At 34.0% G+C, this 23,361-nt stretch overlaps 2 protein-coding genes across 2 annotated transcripts; both read right to left on the reverse strand.

Annotated features, from left to right (window-relative positions):
• Positions 1-1,128: 1,128 nt before the first annotated feature.
• LOC121369623 (transcription factor Sox-17-alpha-like) lies at positions 1,129-5,894 on the reverse strand. Its single transcript, XM_041494650.1, has 5 exons — positions 5,606-5,894; positions 4,817-4,913; positions 4,393-4,503; positions 3,290-3,379; positions 1,129-2,195 (listed from the first exon to the last, which is right to left on the reverse strand). Exons 1-5 carry the CDS (start codon positions 5,787-5,789, stop codon positions 2,027-2,029), a joined length of 651 nt encoding a protein of 216 aa, XP_041350584.1. The 5' UTR covers positions 5,790-5,894; the 3' UTR covers positions 1,129-2,026.
• Positions 5,895-13,693: 7,799 nt separating this feature from the next.
• On the reverse strand, positions 13,694-20,583 carry LOC121369850. The gene is made up of 4 exons (XM_041494927.1): positions 20,338-20,583; positions 16,656-16,788; positions 15,294-15,340; positions 13,694-13,942 (listed from the first exon to the last, which is right to left on the reverse strand). The coding sequence occupies exons 1-4, from the start codon at positions 20,581-20,583 to the stop codon at positions 13,694-13,696; spliced, it is 675 nt and encodes a 224-aa protein (XP_041350861.1).
• Positions 20,584-23,361: the final 2,778 nt, after the last annotated feature.

Genomic DNA, 23,361 nt, shown 5'->3' on the forward strand with positions numbered 1-23,361 from the left:
CATGATTTAACACAACTTTTTAAAAAGTACTACAATAAGTTATATGAACACTACATAATGTCATGTATACTTGTCAGCCTTAGTTATTGGCATTAAAAAAAAAAAAAAAAAAAAAAAAAAAAAAATAATTATATATATATATATATATATATATATATATATTAAATTTTGTTTTAATTATTTTTAAATATTATTATAATTTAATACATATTTTTCAAAATAACTCTTTTATCCAAAAAATTTAACACTAACAAATTTAAACATTAATTAGTACATTTACGGTATTACACTTACAGGTTGCATCATCGTTATTTGTGTTTCGTGAAAAGTAGACCCAAGACAAATTTATATAGGCCTAAATCTTATAAATTAATATTCAGTTTTTACTACAATAAGGTACAGTGGTGTGGTACTTATTTAAAATCACCATAACCATGCAATAAACATTGTATTTCCACTAATCATACGTAAAAGCTCATTACTGACATTACTGACATCGTGTGAAATATACCGGAATTATACCTATTTCCGTGAGTAACGTTATGTCAAACACAAGATTTGTTAATCGTAGGAAAATAATCCCTTGAAGTGTACTCTTGTTACTAACATTTTACTGCACAAACCTACAAATCTAATTGATACAAGTATTGTTTATACAGCTAATTGGTCTTTCTGTCGTCTTCCTTTGACATGTGATTTTGACATTGTGTGTATTGATGCATGCGTTCGCTGTCTACTCTGGCACTTCCAGCCATAGAACTTTGCGTTATGTAATCCAGTGGGAAGACATTTTACGAGTCAGAGGTGTTATTAGGACTAAATTGGATAGTTTTATATATGGCAACACTGAAGTCAATACATAGCCATGGTAGCTTGAATGTTTTTTATGCTTAGAAAATAACAATTTCCCGGGAGAAACGTTTTCCTGCGGGAGACTTGATCAAATAGTGGGAGTCTCCTGCGGAATCCGGGAGGGTTGACAGGTCTGCAATAGTTTTCACTGTTACAGCTCTCTTTCATTAAATTACACAGTATTTACAACTTTGTGATTAAATTATCAATTTTGGCAATTCTAATGTGTTTCTTGTCATCCTAGTTATTCAAATGCATTTTATGCAAAACAAAATAAGGTATGTAACTAGGGATGTATGGTCAATGACTTTAATCAAAATAGCTTTGAAATGAGTTATTTTTCAAAAGGGGTAAGAAAATGTTGTGAATATGTTTTGACCTACTGACCTTTGTCATTATCCCATAATTCAGTGTTAACATTGGTAAAGTCTATGAAAAAAGAACATTCTGTACCACTAAGAGATCAGTATCAACAGCCACAGCTGATTTACTTAAGATGTCATTAGGGTCATTTACCACATCAAGATACAGCTATTAGACTTATTTTATGTATATAAGTCATTTTCTAACTCAAGCTGAATCAAACGTCTAATAATGTACACCATACTCATTATTTTTTTATGAACTTAAAACAATACTGCCACATTACTTCATTAGTTAAGTGAGATTGCCATACATTGCAATACAATAAACAAATCTGGGTTAGGCAGATCTGTACTTCATACACCATCGCTAGATGTACATCAAAATACTGTTCATTAAATGTACATCATACCTGTACAGTATACATATAGGGAATGGATGCTTCAGACATGATCATAATGCAATACATTAAAAGATGATTTATACACTAACATATTTATTTATATGTAATTTACAACTACCATCCTACCTAAATCGGTAAATAAATATGCCATACCATCTGAAATTAAGAAACTTTTTGAAATGTTTTAACACAAACTGTAACAGGCATATGGGATGACCCCTTACTGAGGATGGGGCTGGGGTGATATACAGATTGAATTTGCATTGCAAAATATGGTACTCCAATATCCAACTATAAACACTAGAGACGAAAATGGCCACCTGTTACCCTACCTCATACACTGGCTCACTCGTTAAGTAACCAAATAAGTTAGCACTATCACAGCTTGAATGCATTTTGCCTTGACAGTTAGAAGAGAAATTCTTGTTCTTGCTTGACCGTGAGGAGCGAGTCCAATGATTCCTCAGTGATGGGTTCGCCCAGAGTGTAGTGCGGTTCTTCATCACTACCAAACACATCCAGGTCATAGTTCTCCTGGTCCCTTTGCATCTCTCTGGAAAACTGCTTTGCCTTTTCCCTACAATTTATACACCACTACTTTTAACATCACACACTGACAAAATAATGTACAGAATTATATTCATGTCATGCAGGCCTCTGATGAGAATTGAAAATTGGAATATGCCATTTATGGGTTAATTATGCAAAAACAAATTCAAGAAACTCATTTCGTTTTTACATAACCCGTCATGACCATGTAAATGAGGTCATAAATTCAATGTGCGAATGAGAAATAGGTTACACAAACTACACTTAATGCGAGCGACGTGCGAACGAAACTTATCGCTCTCGCAATCTTCAGAGGTCTGTCATGTATGGAGCAAAACCACAGTGATACCCATGTGTACATTCATCAATGTTGTCAGTGTATAGGATGTTGACTACTATTTATTTTAGTCATTTTCACTTTCAGTTCATAATAATCATATGTGGACTGAACCAGAATACCTAGGTAAAGCAGCACAATCTCAAGGTTATGTTATTACATGTACAGGTAAATGTGCTATTTGCTTAATCTGAATTCAGTCTGGATAAAACTGGGTCAAGACCAAAAATAACAAGCATTTTGAAAGTACTGCAAAAGCAATACATGTCCCAACAATTTTTCAGTTGGATACAGTAGAACTGGTCGAACTCAGAAGGGTCGAATACACAGCAACTCTCGAACCAAAAATAAAGTCCCAAGTTACACTAGCATGAGGTTGACCAAAAGGTTAGGTCAAACTACCCGATGGGTCAAACACTTTCTCGAACACCAACGGGTCGAACACTTTCTCGAGCACCGACGGGTCGAACACTTTCTCGAACACTTTCCGAACACCAACGGGTCGAACACTTTCTCGAACACCAACGGGTCGAACACTTTCTCGAGCACCAACGGGTCGAACACTTTCTCGAACACCGACAGGTCGAACACTTTCTCGAGCACCGACGGGTCGAACACTTTCTCGAACACCGACGGGTCAAACACTTTCTCGAACACCAACGGGTCGAACACTTTCTCGAACACCAACGGGTCGAACACTTTCTCGAACACCAACGGGTTTTGAGCCAACAGGATTCAACTGGATCTTTATTTACCCACAACTTAAGTTACTTGTAAAAACTTACTTGTATGGTATCTGTTCCATGTCGGACATATTTCGCCATGCCTGTCCCATCATTTTACTAATATTAGATGTTAGCACACCTGGGTTTGCTCTGGAAAAGGGAGATGGAAACTGATGAAACAGTACCCTAATTTTATTGTCACCCATCTATAATACGGCAATTGAATATTTATACCAGGTACAAATAAAAATTCTATCATCTATCTTATATAAATGTATTATCATAGTTTGTATTGGTGAATTTAATAGTTATATGATGTATAGAAATTAAAATTCAGACATCTTAATTTACTGAAAGGTTGTGCTTAACAATTGGCATTATAGAAAATAACCACTCACTTAAGTTTTATAACAAGTGTGACACATGCATGATTAAATTTCTATTATATTCATTAGTTTAAAGGTGTCCCATTGGTTATTTCTCGATGAAACATAAAAATTTTGTCATCAAGGAAAGTTGCATCAAATGACATCACTTTATATTGGTATTTTGTATTATGGAGCATTACTGCAAAAAAATCAAAAAAAGAATTCAAAACAAAATATGATCTTATTTGTACTTTTATTAATAAGTATGTTTCAAATTTAATTATAAGGATTGTCTGTTATTTCTTTTAGGTTCATCGGAGTATGGACAGAAAAAAGTATGGCGGGTTTTTGTGTGAATGGCTGCGCATGGTTTTTTTTGTTCATACCCCAAAGAAATAACAGCCACTTTAAATAAATGAAAACGTTAGTTACTGTTATAATATTGTGTTAATTAAATGTTTTGTAAAACTGTGTTAATTATACATTGCTGATGGTGTGTCGTGGTGTGCAGGTCTGAAGGCCTAAAACAAATATGTGTGTTTCAGGTTTCCCGACCTACCCTAATTGTATGTAGCGACACTGAAATGTTTGGAAGCAAAAATGTTTTTTTTAAAAATCATGATCCCTGATTTTTTTGCAATCAGCGAACTAGATTCGGAAGACCTCGGCCGATTAGTTTCTCGGTTTGATTCGATTTGAAAAAAAAGAAAAAAGGTCCTACCTACCCAGCACTATTTTAAGGATGAAACCTGAAACACACATATATTTTTTTTCAGCCTCAGGTAAAAATCTTACTCAATGAATCTCCGTCTGTTGAGTCTGCTATACATCATGAAGCCATTCATCCAACTCGTCTTCCTCAGGTCCACTTTTGTCTGTTTGCCGTCGCTATTAGTGTCGTCAGACCTAAACAAAATAGTTTTTATGTACCTGTAGTTCAATATATAGCATATGAAAGTGGGGCAGGATGGAGAGGAAATAATCGGAGGTAGTATTTAGAACATCCCACACACAAATAAAAAATGGCTGACATTACATTTAATTTAGTATTTAACCCAAAAGACCCTATTATAACCCAGGAACCAATATTATTTTACACAATAAGCATCTTACAGTAATTTATCATGTGTCAAGTACGTTAATTTGATTTTTTTTTTTAATTATTAAATATATGAATAAGCTGTGGAGAAACAAAGAAGACAACTCAAATGCTACATACACACTGACTGGCAGAATGCCCCTTTCAATCTTGAAAGCTTGTGCCTTTTGTTTCCTTGTCAAGGTCATACCACAGGATCCTGGGACACCATCATTTTCTTAAAATACACCGTCAACTATTAAGTTACAAATCTATACAAGTGAAGTAATTTTTAGGCAAAGGTCCTGCTTGAAAATACAATATGATCACTGCTTTCAATATAGTGTCAATGCAGGCCTCAGCACATACAAAATTAGCATAAAGTGAAAGGGGTTATGTCCCCACCCCACCTAATTATAAAATATGCTATTTTAATTTAATAATACATTTTTGTTAAATTGAAAAACAAAATAAAAGACATAGCTGGAACCGATCATTAAGTAAATTTGACACAAATTTCTTATCCTAAATAAAATTTCATAACAAGTGCATGAACAACATTCTTATAATTTATTCAGGCCATCGTGAAATGTCACTAAAACCAACGTATCCAGTTGCCATCCATTCCATTTCCAATATGCATATGCACATATTTCTTATACTCATAGAAACGTCCCTTTTGGGATCAAGGAATATTACAGACTAATCACATGGGACATTTTTTTCTTCTTCTTTTTTTCGGTTCCATGCATGCCCTGAACCAAACAAAAACAGGTTTTTTTTTATAATCATGGTAATGTTTGATGACAATGGGTAACAAACTTTCGATCCAATACTGACACGTTACCAGAAATAATTGTTTCTGTGAAATTCAGAGGCCTGCACTACAATTAAAATATAACGAAGAGAAACGAATATACAATAAAAAACCTTTTTCCATTCCATCGACACAAGCTTCATGTAACTGTAAGTTGTCCAACGTGAAACTGCTCTGGATTGTCTCGAGGTCATTTGGCCAGTTGGTGACATTGTGTAAAGGATTGCGGCCAGACAAATACGAGAGAGTTTTAAAGCTCATGGGACTGATTGGTACATATTTCCTGAAAGCCGACATCGTGGAAGGCAAAGATGCAGCTGATGCTACTAGGTTAGTGGACACTAACTCTTCAGGTGATACAGTGCTGGCAACATCCGGGTCAAAGCTTGAACTAACATTATATGCATTGAAACTTGGTTCCTGTGAAATAAATAAATAAAGAAAATCTGACATATTTGTAAACAGCATAGTTGCATGGCTACTAAAGCAGCCTCACATGGATTACACAACTTGAAATATACACAATGTGTATGCTTCTGTCTGGAAAATACTGTTATAAGCCTTTTTACAAACATTTTGAACAAAAATTAATTTATGGTAGCTAAAAACAAACACTATTATGTTTCTGATTTAAGGGTACTTATTAATATTTATTAACTTTTAGATAAATTTTATGCGTTTTGATTGGTCATTAGCTAATTTATACCACAAATACACTGTGTCATTTGCGTAAAAAATACAGAATTTGCCGGGGTGTATGAAATGTCAAGTGATTTGCTTGAAAGGTTGTACGAAAATATAAAACTGTGAATGAGACCAGCCATGTTTTTTCCCATAACAATTAACACACTTCAGTAGTTAAATTTGTTAAAAGTCTTGAATTTATTATATAAAGTCCTAACATGGAAATACTAAGATTCAGTAACTTTTATTTTTACTGTTTATTGCAAGATTTATTGTGCACGTTCAACCCACAAATGCACTAAATTACAGCTTTTCACAATTTAAAAACCTAATCATTAGGCGTAGTAAAAAAAATTGTTTGGTTCCGGTTACCCGACCGTCCCTAAAGTTTTGGTGCCGACCCTAAACTTTTTTTAACCTTTTCCCCACCCTTTTTTTTTTTTTCCACCTGTTTTATTTAATAATCCATTAATATCAATCCTAATTTTCGTTGACTCTAAAAACAACAACTGCAGAGAGATGCCACGAGATCTGTCAGTCCAAGATCTCGTTACCAGAAGACCAGGAACACTTCGCGCAATTTTACTTCCGAAGAGTTCCAAATGAAAAGCTTCCGAGAGCCATTCGGAACTCCTTGTACATTTCCACGAAATATAAGCGTAGCGGAATGTGACGAGGTGTTCCGATTCCTTGAATGTCGTTTCATTTGAAATTGATTTAAATACATGTGTGATATTATTTGATTTGAATGAGCACATTTTTGACATTCTACTCTGTAAATGGAAGACGCCATTGACACCACATGCTCTCGGACGTGTTCTCGTACTCATTCGGAACTACTCGGAACTTGTGAATCCAATCTTCAAAATGTTACGCTAGTTTACTGTTAAAAAGCAGAATGATACAAATTTCCAGTCTATTTTGGTAGGGGAATTCCCTAAAACGTAATCAAACTTCTAGAAACTCCTCGTACATTTCCACGAAATATAAGCGTAGCGGAATGTGACGAGGTGTTCCGATTCCTTGAATGTCGTTTCATTTGAAATTGATTTAAATACATGTGTGATATTATTTGATTTGAATGAGCACATTTTTGACATTCTACTCTGTAAATGGAAGACGCCATTGACACCACATGCTCTCGGACGTGTTCTCGTACTCATTCGGAACTACTCGGAACTTGTGAATCCAATCTTCAAAATGTTACGCTAGTTTACTGTTAAAAAGCAGAATGATACAAATTTCCAGTCTATTTTGGTAGGGGAATTCCCTAAAACGTAATCAAACTTCTAGAAATACCGAGTTACGATTCAATGTTAAACATATTAAGAGTAAACATGAAAATAGCCGATTATGCTGAAAAGATTACTTAAATTAAATATTTAGACATCAACTCTATCAATATTTTGCATTTGTTTGACAAATAACCCCTGTATTTATTATTAAATATGATGATATCCATGGCATTTGAAATGAACTGGTAGTACCCAAAACCTTAAGAAATGACAACTCTTTTCACATTTAATAGCGTCTGCAGTGCTGTAGTTGTGAGGGGGTGTAACCATGTTGTGGATCAGACCTTTAAAAGCAAAAATACAAACCTGTTTTACCTCTTTGTCAACAGTGCAAAGATACTGTGCAGTGTCCTTATGGACGACCAAAAGGGAAACTGTTTTCCTGAAAATAGTTGTTTTCTTTTGATATCTCTGCTATGAGGATAGTTAGTATGGAGATCTTTTTGTTAACTTATTTTGTTAATTTTTATTGACATCTTCGTTGTGTTCATGATGTACATTTTGTTACTGCAATACTGGCAATGAAATAGGCCGGGAAGATCAGTGTTGTTGCTGTAGTTGTGAGGGGGTGTAACCATGTTGTGGATCAGACCTTTGATATTAAAACTTTTTTCCAATGAACAAATTATAGTGTTATTTTAGTGTTATCGTAGTTTATAACCTTACCGTGTAGTATTAGACTTGGGTGGTGTTTACATTAATACTGATTGTGGTTTGACTAGGTTACGACATGTTTGTTTTTTTATAGAAAATAATTAATGATTCTTATTAGAGTATGTATTGTCAGTTGCACTGTAACACAAAGAAAGAGCTTTTAATATATTAATCTGCTATACTATTCAGGAAATATTAGCTCGAAAATGGGGGGGGGGGGGGGGGGGGGTGGGTGGTTTCCCTACCTACCTACCCTATTTGTTTTTGGCATGTAACAGGAACCAAACAATTTTTTTTACTTGGCCTTATTGCTAATGCACAGTCACATGTTAGGACTTTATTATGATCACGAAAATATTTAAAGCAATAACCTGACATGCGTTTTTGCAGGTTGTACATGTAGTACAACACTAGAAATATATATATTATTCAATAGTTTTTTGGTTTTTTACATGATGTTTAATACAAATCATAAATGTACATGGTAATAAGGCGATAAGAGTTGTCCCCCTTTGTTTACAAATCCTCTGATTTTGACTGTTAATTCAAGTTGAACATCTCAGTTGTTCATTAAGTTAAACATCTGTTATACTGACTGCAGTAAAACGTTCGCTTGATGCGGTCGGTCTAGGATCGATCTCCGTCTGTGGACCCACTGAGAGAGAGGGAACATGCCTGAACCCTAGTGGATGTAAAACATGGTCTGAAGCCTGAAGCCTAAAAAATAAACCTTTTTTAACCCTAAACACAACCCTTTTAACTTCTTTGTAAATAAAGTTTATTTAACCATCAATTAAGTATTTTTAGCTAATCATCTGTATAAATGTTTTTAACTTTTAAAACTTTTTCTTTTTTTAAACACTCCCACACCCCTCTTGTTCCAAGTACAGTTTCTGGCTCTAGTCAGAAATCGTGCTCACAACGAGTATGCTTGAACATTAAATTGATAGAACCACATTAATTCCTGACAGTCATTTGTGGGCATACATACATACTAAAAAATATAAATAAATTCAAGTCTCCCTCTGGTTAAAAACTTCTCCCTCTCAAGGTCTGGAGGGAGAAGTCACTTCTCCCTAAAATTTAGACCTAGCTTGAGCCCTGATCATAAACCTCAAACATAATAATAATACCAAATATTCAATTAGTGTAATAGCGATCTCGCGACCGGTAACGAGAAACGTGTCATCCCGAATACAGCGTAGGCCTAATGATGTTTGCTTATTTTAATAATCATGGTCATTAATTTTAACGGCATGCATTCAACATGTATAACAGCAATGTCTGGAAGATCTGTAAGTTGTTATTTTAACTTTGTAAAGTCTTTGAACCAAAGTAATAAAAACAGACCGACAATGCGTGTCAATTTGAATACACATGCCAGTTCAGGGCCGAAAAACATCAGCCAGACCGAGCAAAAACAAAACGTTCGCTAGACTGGTTTGTTCGCTTCACGTTAAACCAAATGGACACGACGAACACCAATCAAATAGTTCGCAAACGTTAGGAAGAACTGAGGACAGCTCTGCACGAATATACGTCACGTTCCAGTCAGCTGACACACACGTGTCAAGAGACATCGTTGCGGACATTAAACAATACGATTACACAGAAGTAAATCTTGATGTAAATTTGTTGAAAAACAATAGTTGTTTGCATCAATGAATACCTAACTGCAGTTTTTGTTTATTTCCTTTGTCTTTGTTAATTTCATAGCCATGGTAGAGAGCACACATTCAGATTGCGATCGCGGGTAATGAACATGCATTTATACAAATTGCAGTTAAATGTACACTGAATAAAATTAGTTTACAATAATCATATTTGTTAGATAATTTTAGATATAAATTTGTAAGACTGTGAGGTGACATTTAATAAGTTAGCTGGATTTTAAAAAGACCGTAAATTTTAATTTTAATTTTTTTTTTAATATAGGGAGTATATTGTGAAGTCAGCATTCTTAGCCGAGGTATTTTGCAAGCAGAAATCACAACAAGCATTTAACACGACGCTGAAATCAACAGCAACAACATGGCACATATTATGAAGTTGTTTGGGGTGGGGAATTAATGGATTACTTAACAAAAAAGTTTTAAAAAAAGAAGAAGCAATTCAAACTAACATAAAGATTGCTATTTAAAGAAATAATGAGCTCTATATTTTTTAAAAAGTTCTCAATCTTTTATTTGGGAAAAAAGGAAGAAAGTAAAAACAACACCCTCCATAAACATCCACCCACCCCCATATTTCTGTATGTTTGTTAATTTAATGCCATAGACCTTAGAAGTGTGTGTGTGTGTACGGGGTACTGGCTTCCAACTCTGAAGATAAAGCATAACCCCATCCCCACCCCAACACCACTGAAAAATCCTATATAATCTTATACAAATTTCTTATGCTAAATAAAATTTCATAACCAGTGCATGAACAACATTGTTACAATTTATTCAGCCATCATAAAATGTCACATAAATCAGCCTATCCAGTTGCCATACATTCCATTTCCAATATACATATGCACATATTTCTTATACTCATAGAAACATCCCTTATGGGATTGAGGAATATTACAGACTAATAACATGGGACATTTTTTTTTTTCGGTTCCATGCATGCCCTGAACCAAACAAAAAACTTTTTTTTTTTTAATAATCATGGTAATTATGGTGCATTATGTTTGATGACAATGGGTAACAACCTTTCGATATATTCCAGAAATAATTCGAAAAATCAAAGTAATACATTAACTGCCCCTAGCCCCATTGAGGTTTTGTTATTCAGATTTATTCCAGTTTGTATACAATTAGCTGAAAAAGATGCATTTTCATATTCATATATAAATACTCTACAGTACTGCGTAAAACAATTTTGACTAAAGCATTTTCAATATGGCTAATAAAAATTCCAATTGGCTAATATTTTGGCTACAGGTATTTTTTATCCAGGGTGAGCCCTGTTAAGCAGCATTCTTTTATTTTGTATTATGGCCTTTGACAGTTCTTGTCCCCGTAGAGCACTATATGGATCATAAGACAACAGTTATGAGACAAAAAAGAACAAGTTTATCCTTCTCAATCTAAGAAAGTGCAGTCAATGTTAGATAATACCTTTTATTATACTGGTTGTTATGCTGATATATTAATGTGTTTCATCTGGAAGCCTACATGTATGGGTATAAATACTCTTTAATGAACAATTCCTTACCTTCTTAATATCAAGTCCTAGTGACAGATTTTTCTTTGTAGATACGAAACCAGGACTCATAACCAAGTTTGAAAAATCTGGAACAGTACAGGTATTGGATGTATTTTTGTCTGGTGACTGAAAATAGAAAAAAATATCTGTAGCTTGTGATATGCTTCCTTATTATTTTAAATAGTGCTTAAGGGAAGTGGAAGATAACAATCTCAGACCATCAATTAACATGCTTCCAATATACACAAACACAGAGATACACACACACACAGCAGTTAGCTCTCTACATTATAAACTATAGCCAGAGCTCAACAAATCCACTAGCCTAACACCTGGTGCTAGTGCTTTTTAAGATTGGGCTAGATCTCGCCAATATGTTTTTTTGATGTCGGTTTGACTATTGGGCTATTTGAGCAAATTAGATCACTGTTCCACCATGGATTACCATGTGTCACACACCCTGATATTGTGCATTTAATTCCTTTGTTGAGGGTGGAGAGGAGATACCAATCATGAGTTTGTTAATTCCTTTTTCCTACAAAAGTAAAAATGAGACAATAACATGGGATCAAACTGACAAAATTATATAAAGGTTTTTACTGATCAGAAATTTGGGCTAGGGCTTTATCTTGGTAGGCTAGTAGAATTTACAAACCCACTAACCATGTGACTGGTGACTGTCAAAACCAGATTCAAGGGTCACCGACACATCTTCTGAATTGCAAGGGCTCGCTTATGATACATATCAAAGGATTTAAGTGATATAATAATACAAATTCAGTGAACTGCAAGGGCTTTCTTATGTTACAACAAAGGACTTAAGTGATATAATAATACAAATTCAGTGAATTGCAAGGGCTAGCTTATGATACAACAAAGGACTTAAGTGATATAATAATACAAATTCAGTGAACTGCAAGGGCTAGCTTATGATACAACAAAGGATTTAAGTAATACAATACAAATTCTGTGAATTGCAAGGGCTAGTTTATGATACAACAAAGGATTTAAGTGATATAATAATATAAATTCTGTGAATTATAATCATTGTAAAATGATTTGAGAACTTACTATTAAATATTCATTGGAAAGGCCAAAGCAATCTGGTCCCGAGATTTGAATCTCTGTGTCAAAGAATGGATCATAGTCACCTGCGATATAAAAATTATTCTGATGATGCACATTTTCTGACAAATAACCATTTCAAGGATCAATTTTATTTGGACTCACATCAACAAATACACAAAATTCTTCACTTGGATGGCCAATATCCAGCTAGCCATGGCTAGGGATAGGACGATTCAAATTATAATTTTTTTATTTGATTTTTGATATATGGTCCACGGTTTGATTTATTCAGAATACCTTTCACATGTAGTACAAGTAAGCCATTTATCATACATACATTTTTATAAACTATTTTAAGAACAAGACACTTTATTTTTAATGGTCATTTGTAAAATAATTGTAAATATAAAACTATATCTAAACTAGAAAACAAAAATAGCATTTTTACCATTGGAATTACCAGAAAGTTGCAGAAACGTTTACATGTATCATTTAAAAAACAAAATCGAAATGAATACAGTTCGTAAATTGGAAAATGGTGTACTGAACCATGGGCTGAAAAACGCAATTTTTGTGAACTGCGATTAATCGTCCCATCCCTAGCCATGGCATCAAGGTGTGTGCTCTATGTGGAACTGCTCAACAGGAACATTCATTAAATGTTCAACATTCAATGTATGAAGCACTTTATAGATGAATGACACAAGTATAAAAATACATTTATAGTAAAACACAATGTGAAGAGCAGTTCAAATATCACAGGTAACTAAAATAAAAAGTTAGAATAAAATTCAGTATCTCTTAAATATTTTAATACCAGTTCAAGGTGGAAAGGAAAAGATTTCACCACATTTCTTCCATTAAATATATCTCTTCCAATTTACTTTAGATGAGTGTACTCCACCAAATTGTGTTGGATTATCTGTCTTCAGAATAAATGAATTAGAATGTGTCAAATATGAATGACCAATATATAAAAACCATCAGTTCATTCATGTAATACCACATCTGCATAAATTAGCTATTAATTGACCTAGGCCAGTCTTGTAAAATAGTTTCCTATAACACATTTTTCTTCCAGACACTTTAAAAAAAAAATCTTCATAATTAATCAAATATATTTATAATAAAATTGAAAAACAAAAACCCATAACCAATGGTAAATGCCTACTGACCATTTATCCACTAATAAATTGTATTTGCATGATCAAATCAAACGTTTTTGAAGCAGTGTCTTAAGAAATATTGAGTACAATATATTTCATTTGAAAAATTCTTTGACAACTTTTACAGCATACAAAATAATTAGACTATGATAAAACCTGTATGTGAAATTATATCTTCATCTGAATCACTCTCCACCTGCCATGTTGAGCTGCTATTTTCATTGCTTGATAATGCCACAAATGTTGATGATGGAGCCGACGAATCCTGTGAATTAACATAATCGTTGTTTGGCGTCCATATTGGGACTGTATCAGTTGTGGAATCCACAGTGGGTGAAGACAATTTAAGCCGTCTAGTGCCATAATGGTGTGAATGTGTATATTTTATCTAAACAAAATTATAATAAATTAATAATAATAAAAATTCAACATTAATATTACAAATGATCATAAATTAGTTAGTTGTTAGTGCAAAACAAACCTAAGTATTGACATTGGTTCTGTAAATGATGGAGTGAAATAAAAATTCATACACCCAGCTCAAAATTAAGATTTCTTTTACATACAGATTCTGAGCTTGTCAAATCCGTATGACTTCTTCAAAGTGTTTGAAATTCAGTTAAATCTTTAAAGTAATTTTAAAGAGCAATTTATTCAAAGCTATTATTAACAGAATTGATTGACATGAAACAGTTTGCAAATGCTTTTCAAGAATGTTTAATGTTTTGTGAAGAATGTAAATGACTGAACTGATTTTAAATGACCATCTTTCCATTATTAATGACGACCACCTAACAGAATAGAATATCTAACAAAACAGAATAGTGAGTGATTTTAGTTAACAATAACTTCTAAATTATTTCATACATCTTCTACACAGACATTTAGCATATATGAAGAACATTTTGTTCAGTATCGTGTTGCGATTTGCTACACAATTCTAAAATATTAAATAGTAGTCAGGGAACTTTTTGTTTTCATGATCTAGATTAGCAATATTTCTAGTCAATTAAAAATTGATTAACAACTACTAGCTGTTTAATTTTCTAAAATTGTGTAGTGATCTCTGAAAATGGTGTAGCGAATCGCGAAGTGATACTGAACAAAATGATCCCTGGTAGTTGCTACTCTATCTTCAACTGATCACCAACTGTCGCTAATCAAAATTCTAAAAACAAAATGTTCCCTGATATACACATGCTAGACAAGTCGAGAATACATCAAAATGAGCATCAAGTAAACTGAACATAGAAATAGGGAATATTACACAAGTGTCTGTTGTATACCATTTATCATGTTATCTGAAAACATATCAGATATCTAAAATAAGTGATATCTAACAGACATGAGTATGGTATTCAGTTTCTTAAATATTCTCAACAATCAGGTTTATGTAAAGTTTAAATGCCTTTTCCAACTAAAACTTTAACTGGGCACTTGTGTTTACAGGCTTAACTTGTATGTCACAAAACAATCTGTTTCAGTAGTGCTAATTTCACTGGAGGGTGTGGCTTTAACATAGCGGCTACTACCATGGAACATCCAGTCGAATAACTAAATCAATATCCCACATAGATAGGGGATCACTGTATGATACCAAAACTTTCACACAGTGTTAATTCTCCTCAGTAACAATTTAAATAAATACATATACATGTACATGTATGTCTAGGAAAAGTACCAAGTTTGTAGATATTTTGACATCCTTCCTAAAAAGCAATGTATACACATCAACTTACTTCACTTAGCGGTGCATCTTTCTTTTTGCTTGCTTTAGCCCTAGCCTCTGAAAAATGTAATACGGGTAATTTTATTAGATATATTTGGAATGTATACTCTAGCTAAATAAGTGGTCAGTCAATAACTGTCCTAAAAATACTACATATGTCCAGAAAATTTGAATAGCTTCTCTTGACATTGAATATAATATTATATAACTTGTTTCCATTATCTGACATACACATATGCAGGGCTTTAGATTGCACGAAAGCTGAGGTGATAAAGGGTGTGCCCAAAACAAGCCAACCCAAATTAAGTACAAACATGCTAACCTCAAACCATTTCACCTCATAATCAATGGAAAGTTCAACTATAATTAGATTAAAACAAGCATTCTGAGTACAGCTAAAGCAATACATGTCTGCTACCGGGACCAACAAATATTTGTATATCCTAAATTCAAGGGCCATAATTCTGTGAAAAATGGGTAAATTGCCATGAAAGTCAAACAGCACAAAGTATACACAGAATTTCAGCTATATATCATGAGGTATTTTGAAAAAACATCTGGAAAACTATGTGGGATAGACGGAGATGGTTTGACCAGTACAAGGCTCGAATTTGGCTGGCAGCAGGCGGCAATTGTCATTCAAAACGCTTTCCAATAAGCTGTTTCACAAGCAGCTTGTGCTTTCCATTTTATTTCGAAAAATTGTTTCCAGTATATGCCAGAATTCTTGATTCACGTTTGTCACGCATTTTCCGTATTTTAATTGAAGAACTTAAAATATTACAGTACTACATTTGTACCGACATTGTGGACGCAGCTATTTTACAGTGGTGCGCACACCAATAATGGAAGAATTATCTACCAACAACATTCTTGAAACTCATTCGGATCACATTGGCCGATTGCGGTTTTTCAAATCAGAATTCAGCAACAGTGAGTGATGCAAACGTCTTGAACTATTTAGACCGATTCTCGGAGTGGTCATTCGGTTTAACATGTAGCATAAAACAGGTAGGCCCTACATAATTTGTTTGGACTCTTTATTTTGTATAGATTTAATAAAATAAGTGTAAAATGATAGCAATACCTGTGCTCTAGAACTACTTCTCAATTTCAAACATTTGCCTCCCAAGTAAAATTTGAGAAGCAAAGAAGCTTCCCAAACAACAAAATGAATTGCGAGCTTTGCAGTAGAGGACTAACAGCTTCAAATGCATTTCTGAATAAGTACAACTCTTTACCAGCTATTATTAACATTACTGCATTAAAAAGACTTCAGTGTGCTTATAACACACAAAATGCCTGTTGTTTCCAAATTAGTGAGATGTAAAGCTCCAATATAGGTGAAGACATATTGCAAGTAAGTTCTTACCAACTTTCCTCTTAAGTCTGTTCACAAGGGGAGTTCCTGATGAGTTAAAATGCATCCCAAGTTCGCTACAGAGACTGGAAATACTGTTCTCTAGGTATGCAATGTAACTTATAATTCTCTGCATCATGACAACCTAGCAAAAAGGTAAAAATGTGTTCACAAAATGAGTAATAGCATAAAATATTAATTATATAATTTATTTACTATCTATAGTTGGATCATTGTTTCAAATACATGTAGCAAGTATAGACTACAATGATAGGTAAACTCTAGAAGAGCTATAAACTTAGCAACTGATACATTGGAGAAAATTAATCCAGCAAGAGACTCAGTTGTATGTTTTATTGCTTATTAATGATGTCCTTGGATAACTGGAGGACTACATTGCTCTTCTGTTAGTGTTATGTGCACTCTATTGAAGCTGGGTGAGTGTGGCACTGTCAAAATATAGCACATCTTCTTTGTCAGCTATCAGGAGATTTTATAACAAAGCCTGTTATATTTTGTTTTAAAATGTTTACTGAATTAACTTTCCGAACACTTTTCTCCCTAAATATGAAGAGTGTTCATTTGATTAAAGTTTAGTTAATTAAAATAAAATTTGTTTTAATGGTTTCTCTTACAGAGATGTAGTGTAAATAGAAATTAGCTTACAATTAACTGGGAAAAGCTACAAACACATTTCTATATACCTTTGTTTCTCTGCCATCATCAGTGCATCCAGGTATTAGCTGACAAATTACTCTGAGACTTTCATTCAAAGTGTGATGACGCACTCTAAACAAGCGATATTCAGTTCAATAATTTACAACAAAAGCAAAATGTGTACACAGATTGTAACATTATAATGTTCAAGCTCCAATAAAATTAAAATTAGCTCCACTATTACATGTGGATCTAAAGACAGCCAGTTGGAGCTCATGTCCACCAATCAAAACCTTACTTGCAGAATCCTGCCAGTGATTTAAAAATAATTTGAAAACATTCCGAATTATCCTGAGGGTATACGACATGTTTCGTGTGAATTACGAATGCCTTAAAACATGTTTTATTTTATAAAATAAATAATTTGTAATGTAAAACTGAAGACTGATTTAGTTTTTTTTTAATTTTATAAATAAATAAATAATTTTTAATGTAAAATTGAAGACTGATAACCCACCCCGTACGTATTGGTATGGTTCGCTGTACTGCGGCCACTAAAATAAGACTCGCCCGATATTTTTAGAATTTGTATGCTCCCAAATAACGTTACAAAAGGCGAAGTGTGACTGGTCAATATTTAAATTATTATTTACAGACGAAATGTTACCTGGACATTGGGGACTATGCAGTGTTGTTAGTTTTAAATCGCTGGCAGGATTCTGCAAGTAAGGTTTTGATTGGTGGACATGAGCTCCAACTGGCTGTCTTTAGATCCACATGTAATAGTGGAGCTAATTTTAATTAGATTGGTTCAAGCTCGTGAGACGGATTAGAATATGATATGTTTATCCAGTTAATTTGATTCATATTACATTTTCTTTCCCAGTTTAAAATAATATCTGTATGTACATTCTTGAATAAAGTTTTTTGTATAATTATTTACCCCACCCCCACCCATTATTTAATACAATAAAACTGAGTAAAATATTAATGTTACACCACGTAAATTTCCTTTTCAGATCATAATGCACTAGCTGTTCTCTGTTTTTGCAAACCGATACATAATAATTATTGCACTTGCACTGACCAATGAGCATGTTTGGTTTGATCAACAGCATTTGGATGGTTAAATAGTATGGCGCTATATTTTTTGTATATAATTTGTGTATACAGGTATTTATTTATTTTACTGATATAATAAACCAATACTTTTTGCTGTGTTCTTCATACTGTCAGAGAAATAATAGTGCCACCAATGACTAGTGTGTTTTGTTGTTATCATGCACCACTCTGTATAATATAAAATGTTATCCCAATCTAAATGGTGTAAAGGTCTCTTTCCACTTAAAGGGACACACCCTAGTTACGGCTATTTGTTAACCATTACGGCGTTGTTTTTCGCTATTAAACCCCATTTTTCACAAATAAAATTGCACTTTACTTACATTTTATTATTTAGAATACACATTTCCATTCACCTGAAGTGCTTTTTGGTAATCCTGATGTTTGTAAAACCACGAAATGCATTTTTTCACAAGACGTGCTATCGAGAAAAAACCGTTAAGCAAGCGAGGTCCAATCTATTTTTAGAGGGAATCTTCCTGTGTAAACGTCACAGATGTTGGTATACCACGTGACCGTTATCATTTTGGTCCGGTTTGTTTTCTCGTGCACGGTTTGCGCAATCAACATCCGATTTGTTGTTGTTCATTTGTGCGATTTTTCTTCACAGTTCGTGAACATTTTCAGTAACAATAAAGTTCAGAAAAGTAAGTGTCTCAATACAAAACGTTACAAACCCTTAAAACCAATAATTTTGCTAAGTCTTACGATATCTGGAGAGGGGATACAACCAGGACAGAACAGTTGGAACATGTCCAGGAGAGGTGAAAAGAACGCACCCCAAGTCTTGTGCGCACTCTGTGAAATTTGTCGTGACGTAGGCATTGTTGTGCTTCGAGCGACATCTACCGGTGACATCAGAATACTAACTTTCAAAATTATTTCAAGCAATTGGGACATGGGGATTCCCATGGTATTTATCGATATAAAACCTGCTTTTTTACTCCATTTGATAAAAACGTGATCTAAGTGTGTTACACGTTTGTAGATTAACCAAATTATAATATATTATCGCTGGATGGAACTAGGGTGTGCGGCTTTAAGCATTTTTATGTGATATTTTTTTGCACCATTTCATGCAAACGTGGCATTATCCTCTTTAGTCAATGTGGACAGATAGCGCTGGCTGTTCATCAGTCACAAGGATTACTGGAAAACATTTGCGTATTCTGAGTGTCAAGTGCCTGGAATCTTTGTAAATTTCAAACCTTGGTGTTTAATTAAGCTTTACTGGTAATTACTGTAAATACAAATTTCTGTAAAAACAAATCTATTTTATATTAGTGTATTAATTACTGCGAACAAAAAATATTTAAATAAAAATATAATATAAGTTTTAAAAATAAAGACCTTTCATTTTCTCTGTGTCTTTCCATTAGTTTGAGCATAGTTCGTGGGGTTCTTTCCTTCCTAGCTTGACTGGATGAACGGCTGTAACTTCTCTGAGGAGTGGAAAATGACTTCGGACGATTTTTATCCTGGACTGATGATGTATCACTTTTTTCAATCTGAGTCTGAAAATCAATTTAGGAGTTATTATGAGCCTTTCCATCAACAAATTTTTTTTTTTTTTTTTGTGGCACTGCAATTTGGAACTTCAGAAAAATAAAGAGTTTTTTCATCTCTGAACATACTGTACATGTCTAGTTTTTTGTTCAAACCATGTTACGACATGATTTTTTAAACAAATGATTGGAGACCATCTTGTAATCCCCTACCCCAACATAACTTTCAATATAAACCTCTATTTTCCAGGCCTGGATTTTAAAATACAAAATTCCGTAACTCTCCAGGTTAATCAAGACTCATCGAAACCTGTGCATTCATCGCCTTGATTATAATGACACTGGTTTTATTTCTTTGAAACATTAAAAACAGCCCATAAATAATAATGAGATTCTTGAAATGACCTTACCGAGCTGACACTGAAAGGATGTTCTATCAGTGATTCAGCATCTTGATTCTGTTGAGCTTCTTCAGACTTCAATGAAGAACAAGCCTGGGACAAATGAAATTCCTCTTTCATGGTAGATTCAGTCTGGACTTCCTTCAAACGTGAAAATGGCAAATCGTCCAGCAACAAATCAGTATCTTCCTCTTCCTCGTCTTCTCCAAGATGAGACGACGGTATGATGGGATGATAAATAAATTTTGTATCCATTGTTCTAAAAATCAACAAAATATTAATATATAAATATAGTTGCATATTTTGTCTTACTTTCAAAACATTAAAAAAATAATAAAATAAAATAAAAACAACTTGACATTTTGTGCACTTTACATAATACCATCAAATTATTTTTCATGGGGGAAAAAATTATGTAACCTCTAATAGAGACAATTGGATTTCATAAGAATGATTATTCAGTTTGTATGTTGGCAACACATTTTCAAATTTACAAAGACCTCCCCCCTCCTCATACACACATACACAAACACACTGAAAGGAGAACAGAAAAACATCTCACCAAAGAATATTTTTTAAATGATACTGTACATACTATATTTTTAAACCACAGGTTACTCTTGTCTGAAAGCTGCAAAGGATCTATGTGCACTTTCCATAAACAGAACCTGTGTGGCAGGGGTTGGGATGGGAACAATTTATATAAATGATAAATAAATCATTAAATGCTCTATTATTTTCTCGATGCAAATATAATCAGCCCCCACACCCCGGCTCAAATGATTGAGGCTGAATTAGAAAACATTAAACCACAATTCCTTTTGCACCAAAATGTTCAATTGTCAACACTATGATACACACCTCACTACAAAATCAAGGGTTTTTGGGTGGGGGGGGGGGGGGGGGGGGGGCAGTTTTTAATTGATCATTTACAATATTTTCGGTAAGCAGGAAAAAGATTGCATCGTTTCCAAATTGGTATGTGGTATGAACCCCCCACTTCCAAAAAAAAAAGAAGAACAAATGGCAACAAAAAACAGTTTCAATTGATAAATTACTTATTAACATAAATACTGAATATCTAAATTATAAAACTAGCTCAGTTTCCCATAATGGGCAGCAATTTTCATATTAGAATGCAGAGAAAACATTATAATTTTGGGAGTAAGTGAAACATATAACCAACTCATATCAATTAAATGCACATGCAATTAAATCAGTAACATTGACTTTATTTGAGCCAATTTGGCAGGAAGCAAGAAGACCATTTTGTCAGTTTCAAGTCCAAAGTGGACATTTGTAAAAGATGATCCAATTTCAAGGGCTGCCTCCATTCTGAGACTTTTCACTTTGTAAATACCACAATGTAATGATACATAAAGAATACTTAAATTAATTGCGGTATGTTTTCAGCTGTAGAAAAAACACAAGATGCAACATAAGCAGTCTCTTAAAGGTAAAATGCATAGTATTTTATTGATTAGAACATGCTTCAATTTGACACAGTAGCCAAATTAGGTGAATGTGAGAATGCTAAGTGTTGTCTTTTAAAGTTGGCAGCTATATATCTGTAAACATAAAACATAGACAGTGGTGGATAATGCATTTGCCACCGAAAATCAATGCCTGTAGCCTACTATGATATAAACACTCTGGGTTTAGAATGACACCACTTACCTTGGTAGCCATCAAATTAGACCACCAGTGAACCTTTCCATAAAATCAATGCCTGTAGCCTACTATAATATAAACACTCTGGGTTTAGAATGACACCACTTACCTTGGTAGCCATCAAATTAGACCACCAGTGAACATTTCCATAAAATCAATGCCTGTAGCCTACTATAATATAAACACTCTGGGTTTAGAATGACACCACTTACCTTGGTAGCCATCAAATTAGACCACCAGTGAACCTTTCCATAAAATCAATGCCTGTAGCCTACTATAATATAAACACTCTGGGTTTAGAATGACACCACTTACCTTGGTAGCCATCAAATTAGACCACCAGTGAACATTTCCATAAAATCAATGCCTGTAGCCTACTATAATATAAACACTCTGGGTTTAGAATGACACCACTTACCTTGGTAGCCATCAAATTAGACCACCAGTGAACATTTCCATAAAATCAATGCCTGTAGCCTACTATAATATAAACACTCTGGGTTTAGAATGACACCACTTACCTTGGTAGCCATCAAATTAGACCACCAGTGAACCTTTCCATAAAATCAATGCCTGTAGCCTACTATAATATAAACACTCTGGGTTTAGAATGACACCACTTACCTTGGTAGCCATCAAATTAGACCACCAGTGAACCTTTCCATAAAATCAATGCCTGTAGCCTACTATAATATAAACACTCTGGGTTTAGAATGACACCACTTACCTTGGTAGCCATCAAATTAGACCACCAGTGAACCTTTCCATAAAATCAATGCCTGTAGCCTACTATAATATAAACACTCTGGGTTTAGAATGATACCACTTACCTTGGTAGCCATCTAATTAGACCACCAGTGAACATTTCCATAAAATCAATGCCTGTAGCCTACTATAATATAAACACTCTGGGTTTAGAATGATACCACTTACCTTGGTAGCCATCAAATTAGACCACCAGTGAACCTTTCCATAAAATCAATGCCTGTAGCCTACTATGATATAAACACTCTGGGTTTAGAATGATACCACTTACCTTGGTAGCCATCAAATTAGACCACCAGTGAACCTTTCCATAAAATCAATGCCTGTAGCCTACTATGATATAAACACTCTGGGTTTAGAATGACACCACTTACCTTGGTAGCCATCAAATTAGACCACCAGTGAACCTTTCCATAAAATCAATGCCTGTAGCCTACTATAATATAAACACTCTGGGTTTAGAATGACACCACTTACCTTGGTAGCCATCAAATTAGACCACCAGTGAACCTTTCCATAAAATCAATGCCTGTAGCCTACTATGATATAAACACTCTGGGTTTAGAATGACACCACTTACCTTGGTAGCCATCTAAT

The sequence above is a fragment of the Gigantopelta aegis genome, chromosome 4, assembly GCF_016097555.1.
Source record: "Gigantopelta aegis isolate Gae_Host chromosome 4, Gae_host_genome, whole genome shotgun sequence".
Lineage (NCBI taxonomy): Eukaryota > Metazoa > Mollusca > Gastropoda > Neomphalida > Peltospiridae > Gigantopelta > Gigantopelta aegis.